The sequence below is a fragment of the Manihot esculenta genome, chromosome 15, assembly GCF_001659605.2.
Source record: "Manihot esculenta cultivar AM560-2 chromosome 15, M.esculenta_v8, whole genome shotgun sequence".
In the NCBI taxonomy this organism is placed as follows: domain Eukaryota; kingdom Viridiplantae; phylum Streptophyta; class Magnoliopsida; order Malpighiales; family Euphorbiaceae; genus Manihot; species Manihot esculenta.
In genome coordinates, this window is record NC_035175.2 from 4,132,061 (window position 1) to 4,143,290 (window position 11,230).

Sequence of the window (11,230 nt, forward strand, 5' to 3'; positions counted from 1 at the left end):
AACCATGCACTCGGGTCCAATAAAAAATAGCCTAGCATGCTGACATGACGAAAAAATTAAATGACCGCCTGGCAGAAAAGGATACGCTGACACATTCTTACATACAAGCTTGAGAGACAAGGATCAGCCGCCTGGCAGAAAGAAATACACTAGCACGTCCATACATACGGACTTAAAAAACAAAAACAAATGACATTGTAACAAGAGAGCAATTACACGTCACTAGAAAAAAAGAAAAAAGAAATAAAAGGAGAAGATGTAATCTTTCCATGTTAAGCTCACTTTCATACAAAAATTCTATTTTTTAAATTTTTATACTGAAAATTTTATTTTTTGAATTTTAAAATATCACTATGTTAATAATATATAAATATTGTAATTAAATTAATAAATTTTATATTATTTTCATAATATATCATCTACTCATTTTGTTTGATTGCTAAGTTATTTTTAAAATAAAAGAAAATAATGTATATTTTATAGAGATATATTAATATACTAATCCATACATTATTATCTTAAAAAAAATAAAAGTGACCTGTAATTTAAAAGTAATAAAAAATTATTTTTAAGAAACAAAAAGAGCTATTGAAGACGCGTTTAAATTTTAAAAATAATATTTTTTTTCATAATATATCATTTAAAGTTTATACACTCAAATTAATAAAATTAAATAATGACCTTAATTATAAAATATTTATAACAATTTGTTTTAATTTTTTTTCATATATTAATATTAAATGACTTAAAAATTAATAAAATTATATATAAAAATTAATAATCAATGTTTTGAAATTTTCAAATTGATTTATAATTTTTAAAAATATATATATAAAAGGAAAAATATTATAACACGAATATAATATGTTTTTAAAAAATTGGTTAATGATCCGGCGTGGAATCAATATTATTTGTTGAATTAATGTTGAAAAAGTGTCATTTGAAATATATCCATTAAAAATCTTTAAAAATTTAATTTTGATGTATTGTTTAATTAAAATTTTTTAAAATAACACAAATTTAATTTTTTTTAACATTATCTAAAATATATTTAAAAAAATAAATTGAAAATAAAATTTTTGGAATTCCAATCACAAATATCAACGGAAACCTAAACTAAGGATATGACTGTTTTCTTGGAAAGGGAGAGAGAAATATGGAATCTGTTGGGAATTATTCTATAATTTTAAAGTGCTTAAATGCCTTAATCACCTTCATTAAATACTATTAAGGAAGCTACGGTTACGGCACCCATATCTAAAATATATATTTTTTTAAAAAAAAAAATAAGAAATTGAGATATTAAATCTCAGATTTTTCAATTGCATTCCCTATCACTCACTTGATGAATTAATTAAATATGGTTGTGAATCTCTTAATAATCAAAGTTTATTCTCCTCTTTATCTTTTAAACATATATATAAATAAATTTATCATCAAATTAAATTCTTATATATATATTTTATATATCCATCTTCACCATTAACAATAATAATATCTGACTGAAAAATCATAATAATAAATATTTTTTATAATTTATTTATATTATTATATGATAATATTTTTTGGAGATATATTTTATTATATTATATTTTCAGTATGATTATCTTCCATTTTTAGCACATTCGATTTGATATGGCATTCCACCCTTATTAAATGCATATGGAATCCCAAAATTGCCATTTTAGTATTTCGAAAAAGAGCCAAGAATGAGGGTAAATCTGTATTTTTAATATCTTTGATGTATTTTTGGTTGTTTATTCTTCTCCACTACTTTTCATCACCATACAAAAATTATCAAAATAGAAACGCAGAGAAAATAAATACATAGTTTTTTTTTTTAATGTATAACCTCTCCATTTTTGTTTATTAATAAGGGTTTTATTCTTAAGCTGCTTCTATATTATCATTTCATTTTGCATGCTCAATTTCTGCCTATCTCACTGTGGGTAAGTCTTTTTTTTTTTTTTCTTCCTCTCTTATTCAAATATTTTTTTTAATGTATTTTTCTTATTTTAAACTCTGATATCTGTCATTCCTGCTCCTGGGTTTCCATTCTCTCTATATATACATAGATATTTTATATTTTTCTCAGAGACAAAACCACAAACATATTAATGACAGTAATTAATAGTTAAATTTTGTATTTTTTATATTTCTAATGAGGGCAATTCTTATTTTCTGTTTCCCTATCGTTTTATATTTGTCCTCCGTTCGAAAGAAATTTCAAGGAGGTGGGTCATCGGTTCTTCTTGGGTTGGGTTTATATTGAGGCTTTTGATTGATGGACGTCTGCCCCACAAAATCCTCACCATGGTATCTTCCATATCTTTAACTCTGGAACACTGTCAGATATGTATAAGACAATGGAAGAAATGAGAAAAGTTGCAGTATACATAATTGAGATTGCCTCTATGCAAAATTGCTGTCCCCTTTGGATGTCAGGATATTTTTAGAATGTCAGACAAGGAAATAGCTGCTGCTTATATAGGGATTAATAGGCCTGCGACTGTGCTATAAGAGGGAGAAAAGAGACACTTATTTAGCATTTCTGGGTTCTTATTGCAGAGTGCTGTCTGTTTGAAAGGACTGAAACTTGGCTTTGATCGCTTTTACATATGTAGGACTCCGGAAGAATTCATAGCTATGACAGCTTTAATGTACCATTTGCTTTTCTTGGACATTGAATCTTTCCCTTGTTACAGCAGTTAATAGACAAACTTAGCTTGTGGATAAACATCAATTTTTTTTAAAAAAAGTTGCTGACAATTAACTGCAATCTGCAGTACGATTTTAATGGTTACCTTTTAGTTTGTTCAATAAACCTCACTCAACTTTTTCTCATATGGGTTTGTCACCATCTGTTTGATATTTGGCTTCTCTTTAGCTTTTTATTATTCACGAAAGTAAGTCTTTCGAAGAAGTATTTCTTCTCTGTCTTGGATAAGCCCCGCAGTTTTCATGTCTTCCTTTTTCCATGCAGTTAGTTCTATCTGCAATTTTTTTTAACTATTTGCTGATTCTGAACACTTTTTTCTTGATTTGTTTCATTCCTTTTGTATTTGTCTATAGCCCAGTGGAAGGAGCGAGTATAAGCAGGGACTTTGATGGTTGAATAGGGGAGTGGGGTTGGTGAAAACGAGTCGGCAATGGCTTCAACTTCTTGTGCCAAGCAGAGTCCAGCGCCTATGAAAGAACCAGTTATGACCTATCTTCAATACCCAGCACCTCTTGCAAGATATGAGGATGTTGCTGCCAGCCCTAAGCTTTTCATGGCTACCTTGGAGAAGCTCCACGCTTCTATGGGAACCAAGTTCATGTAAGCTTCATCTCTTTCTTTACATGTCTATTATAAGCCTCTACGTTCTAGAGATTTTTGTATATTAAATGGAAGGATCCTGCTATTTTAAACCTAGGGTACCAATTTATTGGGTTTGAAACAAAAAATAATAATTTTTTTTAAATCTCGTTTGTAAACCAAAATATAGGTTTGCTGAGGGGCAATGCCTTCTTTGTGCGGGGAAAAAGAAAGGATATTTTGATTCTTTTTTTTTTTTTTTTAAATAACCTATTTAGTGAAACGTGATTGGTTACCTATTTGCAAATTTGGGCGCCCTATTTATGCTGAAGAGATCAAATGTCTGTTATATTACTCTCTCCTCCAACCCCCCCAATCTATTTTTATTCACTTCACTTGGCTGTGTTCCTTGTTTTGGAATCTTATTCTCAAATAATGCAAGCAATGTGACTGGCAAATCTTGTGTAAAGGTTTCAGTATTTAATTGTGAGATATTGCATCTATTAACTCTGTTCATAAACTTGCCTAGCTTGGCAGTTTAATTCAGACTTATAGTACAATTATGGTACAAACAATTGATTGGCTCATCTCAAGAAATCACGCACCGGCTCTGTTTATGGCCTGCCTAATTTTATTCCAATTCTGCTTCAATAATGGGATTTCAAGTATTTTTGTTTCAAATTAGACAGTTTTGGTGATGAACTGATTTGTTATTTTAGTAGAGGAATTCACAGAGTTGCCTGTCATGTGCATCCCCTAAACTGCGTTGCATTTTTTGGAACACTGTTCCATTTTTGACAGGGACTCTGTTTCAAGAAGAGGATTAGCAAGTTCTAACCTATTATGCATTCCAATTGCAGGATCCCCATTATTGGGGGAAGGGAGTTGGACTTGCATCGGCTTTTTGTGGAGGTAACTTCTCGCGGTGGCTTTGAGAAGGTAACATTGAAATATTTACTAGTTGCTTTGCTTGGTTGTTTTATACCTTGCTCCATTTTATGCATAAGCTTTGTATAAAACTGTGTCTGATGCTTCTTGCATTGGTAAACGTACCATTCTTGCAAAACAGGAATTAAAAACTACAGACATTATCTGCAATCTGTTGTTGGAAATGATGTGGGGCTCTAGCGTGATCCTTCTTGAATTTGTGATCCTCTAAAGTTGGCTGATAACTGAAATCTGATCTGTCCTAACTAAGTTTATAAAAGTGCTTTTATGTACTCTCACCCTTTTCATACTTCATAGTGTCATTATCTTGTATGAAAAAATCCCTGGAATTCTAGAATTCTCTCTCTCTCTCTCTCTCTCTCTCTCTCTTTTAACAGGGTTTATTGCAGTGACAATGTCAGAATACTGCATTTCCTGATTTCCTCCCACTTGTGTATCCATATGCCTGTCAATCGTTTCATGTGTCTTCCCCAACTTTCTGCGTGATATTTTCTTTCAACAATCTGCTCCTGAGAATTGATTAAATATGAAGTTCCAAGTGTGCTTACTCTTGATAGGATTGTGCTCTAGTCCTCATTGACCTTGGAATATAAACTTTTATTTATACTAATTTCTGTCTTCAGACCTTCAGCTTTATTGCTGCCAAATGTCAATTGCATGCTTCATAATTTACCTTTGGCTAGGCACAACCACGGTCAAGATGTACTTGAAACGCGGTTGCTCAAATCTCTGTAGCTTTGCTCTGAACTGCAACTCTGATCCTGTGATCAAAATTCTCTCATTTTCTGACTGTATTCCAGAAAATGGCAATCAACTTTTTTTGGTGGTTGTAAACAAATTGGACATTTCTATTTTAAAAACTTCAATAAGGTAACAGGAATTCTTAAGTCTTAACCATGAGAAAGATATATATATATATATATTAGCTAAATTTCATCTGCTAAGGTTTAATTTCATAGACTGGAATAATTTAGTTATTTGATAGCAGCCATTTTCTTTTGGCTGTTTTGTGTGAGCAATGAGCAGAGTGAACAGCTTCAAGATAGGAATTTTAAATTTTCTTCATTTCTGTTGACGATCCAGTGGGGGTACATTATCACAGAAGCACATGTCTGAGCATGAAAGGAAGTTCTGCTAGACCAAGAGGGCAATACTTCCCATGTAGATTATCCTAGTTTTGCTGCATCAAGTAGCTTATATTTCAAAGCAAAAACTACTTGTTAAACAAGTTCAATAATGATCAGTTCAGTAATGTGGTTACAATATTTACTTGGAGTTGCAGATTGTTAGAGAGAGAAGATGGAAGGAAGTGACTACCATTTTCAACTTTCCTTCTACTGCTACAAATGCATCCTTTGTTCTACGCAAGTACTATGGTTCCTTGCTTCACCACTACGAGCAACTTTACTTCCTTAAAACTCGGGGCGGGCCTCCTGGCTCATCTGGTGTGTGCATTGAACACTCGGCCTTTACTTTTTCATGTTCATGGGTGTCATATTTTTAGTAGATTGCATCTTTTTGTAGTTCCCTTGCAGAGCTCCTTTGCATCACAGGTTCCTGCACAAGTGATTGTGCAGCCGTCGCCCGAGTATGAAGCAGCTACATCCCCGCAAAAAGGGACAAACACTGCAGAGTTGTGTGGAGGTCTCTTTCGTTTTCTCCACTTGAATTTTATATCATTTTCTTTTGATCGATGAAGAAGTAGGAGAATAAACAAATTTGTTTTGTAAAACTTAACATCTGTCATGTAGATTTCAGATGCATGTCCATAAATTTCCACCTGCTTGTTTTGTGGCCTTCTCATATCACATAATTACTAATATTCCCAGCAAAGTTTGCTGCTGCGTTTACTTTTATTCTAGCTAGCATTTGTCCCCTTTCTAAAAATATTTTTGTTGCAGCCAGGGCAGCAGCATCAGGAACTTCTCAAGTAATAGGGGTCATTGATGGGAAATTTGAGAGTGGGTATCTTGTTACTGTAACAATAGGGACAGAGAAGCTCAAAGGTGTCCTTTATCAGGCACCACAACACCAATCGTGCCGAGTGCCACAGCATTATAATGTCTCTGCCAATAATTTTGGTAATGCCGTAGCTGTATCAGGCACACAAAGGCGGCGGCGCAGAAAGAAAAATGAGATAAAAAGGAGGGATCCTGCTCATCCAAAGCCAAACAGAAGCGGCTATAATTTTTTCTTTGCCGAGCAGCATGCGAGACTGAAGCCTCTTTACCTCGGGAAGGACAGAGAGATCAGCAGGATGATTGGTGAACTATGGAACAAGCTGAAGGAATCAGAGAAAGCAGTAAGGAATAAAATTCATTCTACTTCACATTTCTCATAATTCCTCTTAACACTCATTATGCTTTTTGTTAATTAGGTTTATCAGGAAAAAGCTATTAAAGATAAAGAAAGATACAGAATAGAAATGGAGAATTACAGGGAAAGATTGAAAACAGGACGAGTTATTAGTGATGCAGTTCCACTACAGCAATGGCTCCCTGAACAGGATATAGATATGGTGGATGCTGCGATGAAGCCTGATGAAACTGAAGGAGTGGACTCTCCTCAAACTATGGGTAATGATAGTAGTTGTGGTAACAGTGATTCTGAAGATGAATATAAAACAACTGAAAAGGATTTGGATGGGGCAGCATCTCTAGGGATGCAATTTAATGTTGATGATGATTACATGATTATGAACACTTCAGCTGAAGCAGCAGCTTTTGAGCCATCTAGTAAGGAGGGCAATATTGGAGATCAGGGGGTAGAGATGGTTGGCAATGTCGGCGATGAAAACCTGGAGAATATGGTAGTTGAAGAAGGCACAGAAAAAGTAGCCGACGAAGAACAATGTTGTTCGTTCTCCACGACGTAGGTTTTAATCTTTATGTTCATGTGTTCATCTAGAACTCGCATTTTATTATTTTGTAGTCTGCAATGCTGTGAAAAGTAGGGTTAGTTAATGTAGGGAGATGCAGAAGTTTTGGCTGACTTGTGACAGTTTTGTAGGGAGGAGGAAAATTTTTATGCACTTGTTGAAACTAACATTGTGGTTGCTTGTCCACCTATGTTTCAAATACAATTCCAGAATTAATGGCTACTCTGAATGCTAGTCTTGGTATTGCCAGTGAAATATAATAGAGATTCTACAGCTGCAGATGGCTAATTTATTTTGATTATTCAGAGTTGAGCCAAGATTATTTCAACAGTACATGATCACAGCTTAGGACTTGTGCAATTAAATTTTCTATCAGTTAAAAATTCAAAGCTTGAATGACTCAATAATATTAAAATTGTTTTTGAATTATAGATTATTAAATCAAGTTGTTTAAAAAAGGAAAAGAAAAGAAAAGAAAAGCTCCAATCATGGAAAAGTAGAGGTGGGTAGCAACATCAAAGGATGGAAATTTGCTCAACCTCAACTAATTGGTTTGGCGGTTATTTGTTATTGCAAATACCTAAAAACGTCGTTATCCGACCGAGTTTTTCCTCACATACAACCTCCGACCTCCGCCTAAAAATTAAAATTAAAAAAAAAATACAAATTCACCAAGTTTTTTTAATGTTATTTTTTTATAAACTTTAATTTTATCTCTATAATTTAATGAGTATAAATTAATTTCTATATTTTAAAAAAATTAATTTTGCTATAATATATGAAATTATAAGGACTAATTGTGAATGAAATAAATGATTTATCAGTTTCTTAAAATTACAAAAAAGTGGCTTTCAAAAATATAACCATAAATTTGTGGGTTTTATTAAATTACATATGCATATGCTAAATTATAGCCCATTTTGTATGGGCCTCTTTGACTTGGCACAACCATGCATCTTTCCTCCCGTGCTCTAAATTGAACAACGCCTGCCTGCTGTTAAATAAATTATTACAATATCAAACTGCAAATTCAAGCCCCAAAAATAAAATTAAAAATCTAACTGAAACAAAAGCTTATATACATTGAAAAAGATTGGAATTTATGGAAGGAGAAATTTGAGCAAATTCCATATGTATAGATCCTAAATTCAGAAATGCAAGAAAATAAAAAAACTTCAAGAATTAGTATATGCTATTAAAGGCATAAACATAAATACCACCATCAACATCTATTGAATCTAAGGCAATATGAGCATCATATGGGAAAATATGAGAATTGAAGGGCAAATGGTCATGAATCAGAGACTAACAAAGCATCCCAAATCATGTCCATGTCCAAGGAAGGCATTCTGCTCAACTGAACACCATCCATCTCCGATTCTACAGCCTCCTGTGCTTTCTTGTTCTCATTCATTTCACCATCAAATCCAACTTCGCTCTCCAGCTGAAATTGCCACTCTTTTCTTGATGGGTTTTGTCCCAAACCCTTCAGCTTTGTGTTATTCTCATATACATGCTTGTTTGGTGATGTTAATGGAGGATCAATATTTTGCTTCTTCTGACCAGTAATGCCTTGTGATATTGCCTGTAATTTTGCTTCAAGAAGGGCTGCTGTTGCTCCATTCGAAGAATTGGCTTTAAGTTGATGCTTAAGATCTGGGAAATTTAAGTGTGCATAATCTCCACGTAGCATATAGGCAGCTGTATCATAAGCAATAGCAGCCTCTTCTGCTGTGTCAAAAGTCCCTAACCAAACCCTTGTGCGGTTTCTCGGTAACCTAATCTCCGCCACCCATTTGCCCCAGTGCCTTTGTCTCACTCCTCTAAACAGCTTCCCAGGTGCTGAGGTCGATGATAGAGAGGATTTTTGCTGCTGATTCTGCAATCTTCGACCAGTGCATTTCATTGGCTGTGTCTTTGTAGTGCTAAGCCAATAATCGTTAAATCCTTTGGTGGGATAGTCTGTCAATGTTTGGTTGATTTTGAGCCATTCCTCGCTTGGTGAGCAATGAATTTTCTCAAGCTGGGGCATGGAAAATGAAGTGTTTGGAAACAGTAACATAGGCTCAAGTCTTTGGTTCTCACTGAGTAATGAACAAGTAATCGGTTGTTTGGATGGATCTAACAAGCTAGGTTCCTGTAAAAACAAAGTCAAGTTCGGGAATTTCGATGGAGAAGATGGTTCGGATACTTGATGAGTTTGGTTTATTTTTGGAAAAGATTCCAAGAAATCTACAGGAATGGAGCTTTCTTTAATATCAGATAGTGAAGCTCCAGATGAAGGGTTGATAGAACTCAATCCTGAAAGGAAAGAACTTGCATGGTTTTGTTTGGTAACATCCGGTTTAACAAAACCAGGGATATTACAAATGGTACCTGAAGCCTCCTCCGCCGACGAACAAGAATCAGAACTCGAGAGGAATCTTTCAGGAGAAGATGCTGTTGATTTCAAGCCACTAGTGCCATTGTCGCCACAAGTAGCAGCCTCAGTTGGAGCTCCCCAAATGATTGGATCATCAAAGTATTTGGATGCTGTAGCCATTCCATGAAAACTATAATCCTTGTGCATGAAGGTTTCCATTTTGGGAAACTGATCCTCCATAGTAGAAATTTTTGTGTGCGATCGAGAAGAGAACATACAGAGATGGAGGTAGAAATGATGCATGTGATTATGAAGACACTATGCTTTATATATGTATTCTAAAGCATCCATCATGTGAGACTATGCGCATTTGTTAAGCCTTATTAGAAAATATTTTTGATGAGCTTTTTTCTTTTTTTAATAAGCAGCCTTATTAGGAAACTTAATTATCGTCCGAGTCAGATCTACAACTTCAAACAGAAGAGAATATAAGCTTACCACCTTCCATTTCGTGCTTTCCAATCACAGATGTTTTTGTCCTAATAAACCAATCAAAGGCTGACAGCTCAATCTTCTTTGGCTTACATGTCACTAGGGTTCATGCTAGGGGCTGGATATTCTTCCATGACAGTGACTAAAAGCCTTTACTTTCATCATGAATCAGTGTTTTTCTCTATACAAATGACCATCATGTGATTTTCTCAAACACCCACATGTTCTATCGTTTCTTTTTCACTTTCTTGGTTCAGTTTCCGAACGGAGATTAAAAGAAAAAAACCCATTTCTAATTATCACCAATATTTTTTTTGAGATATATATATATATATAAATTAAAGCAGATAAAGAATACTGGTAGGATGAAGACACATCTGCTTATTGCATGAATCGTTATCGGCATTGGAGGTGGCCAACCTAATTCATGATTAGTAGCAAATTAGTGATTGTGATGATTTATGGAAAACCCATTTGAATGCGATCAGCAAAGCCTCATTATCATCAGAAATATTCAAAAATGGATGATTAAGTTTAATGAGGAAATCAAAACATGGGTTTCTGTAATAGAGACTTATTGAACACTAAACTAATAATATCCAAAGCAATATAGAAACACAAGGATGGCTTATTATTATTAATTTGGCATTTTCTTGCAGCATCAACCACCTGTCTTTTGAGATGCTTTAAAGCCACTTATGAAGGGAATAATAAGAAAAAAATGAAAGGGTAAAAAGTGGGGACAAGACAACCTATGGGCCATGTCCAAACTCCTCCAAATGTTTTGAGTTTCAAATGATTAGAATTCCCATTGGGTGGTATTAGTTTGCAGTCATCTTAAGCTACCACCTTCAGTCAATGACACTTGGAGTAACTATTCTAAGATAGAAAAAGAGATTCCAAAGAAGTTTTTGATTTAATTATTGAGAGAGAGAGAGAGAGCAAGTTCTTGCAATAGTGCAGTTTGCATGTCATTGTTATTTTTTATATAAAAGGAAGCACATGGCCTTGGCTAATCAGGTTGGGTGATCATAAGCAGCTAGAGACATGAGGCCATGTTTCTCCAACGTTGCTTTTACCTTTTTCTTTTGCCTATTCTCTTATCAGAGGTTTTCTTTATTCCTTCCTCTACTCTGGGCCTCAAAAAAACAATAAAAACAAAAGACAGAATGAGAAAAATGCATCTTTGCACACATCATCACTGCAACTTTTGGTTTTAAAAGAAGGATTGATCATGTGGAACAGAACATGA

The 11,230-nt window shown here is 34.1% G+C and overlaps 2 protein-coding genes across 6 annotated transcripts; one reads left to right on the forward strand and one right to left on the reverse strand.

Moving 5' to 3' along the window:
* Nucleotides 1–1,815: 1,815 nt before the first annotated feature.
* On the forward strand, nt 1,816–7,351 carry LOC110601201 (high mobility group B protein 15). 5 transcript variants are annotated; one of them, XM_021738254.2, is made up of 7 exons: nt 1,816–1,949; nt 3,073–3,319; nt 4,159–4,237; nt 5,529–5,691; nt 5,771–5,890; nt 6,148–6,548; nt 6,624–7,351. In XM_021738254.2, exons 2-7 carry the CDS (start codon nt 3,150–3,152, stop codon nt 7,119–7,121), a joined length of 1,431 nt encoding a protein of 476 aa, XP_021593946.1. In that variant the 5' UTR covers nt 1,816–1,949; nt 3,073–3,149; the 3' UTR covers nt 7,122–7,351. The 5 variants fall into 5 exon arrangements, with proteins under 5 accessions (XP_021593946.1, XP_021593945.1, XP_021593947.1 ...); XM_021738253.2 differs by lacking the exon at nt 1,816–1,949 and adding an exon at nt 2,088–2,316; XM_021738255.2 differs by lacking the exon at nt 1,816–1,949 and adding an exon at nt 2,332–2,982.
* Nucleotides 7,352–8,300: 949 nt separating this feature from the next.
* Nucleotides 8,301–9,859, reverse strand: LOC110602645 (ethylene-responsive transcription factor ERF062). Its single transcript, XM_021740216.2, has one exon. The coding sequence runs from the start codon at nt 9,787–9,789 to the stop codon at nt 8,416–8,418; it is 1,374 nt and encodes a 457-aa protein (XP_021595908.1). The 5' UTR covers nt 9,790–9,859; the 3' UTR covers nt 8,301–8,415.
* Between the last annotated feature and the right edge of the window lie 1,371 nt (nt 9,860–11,230).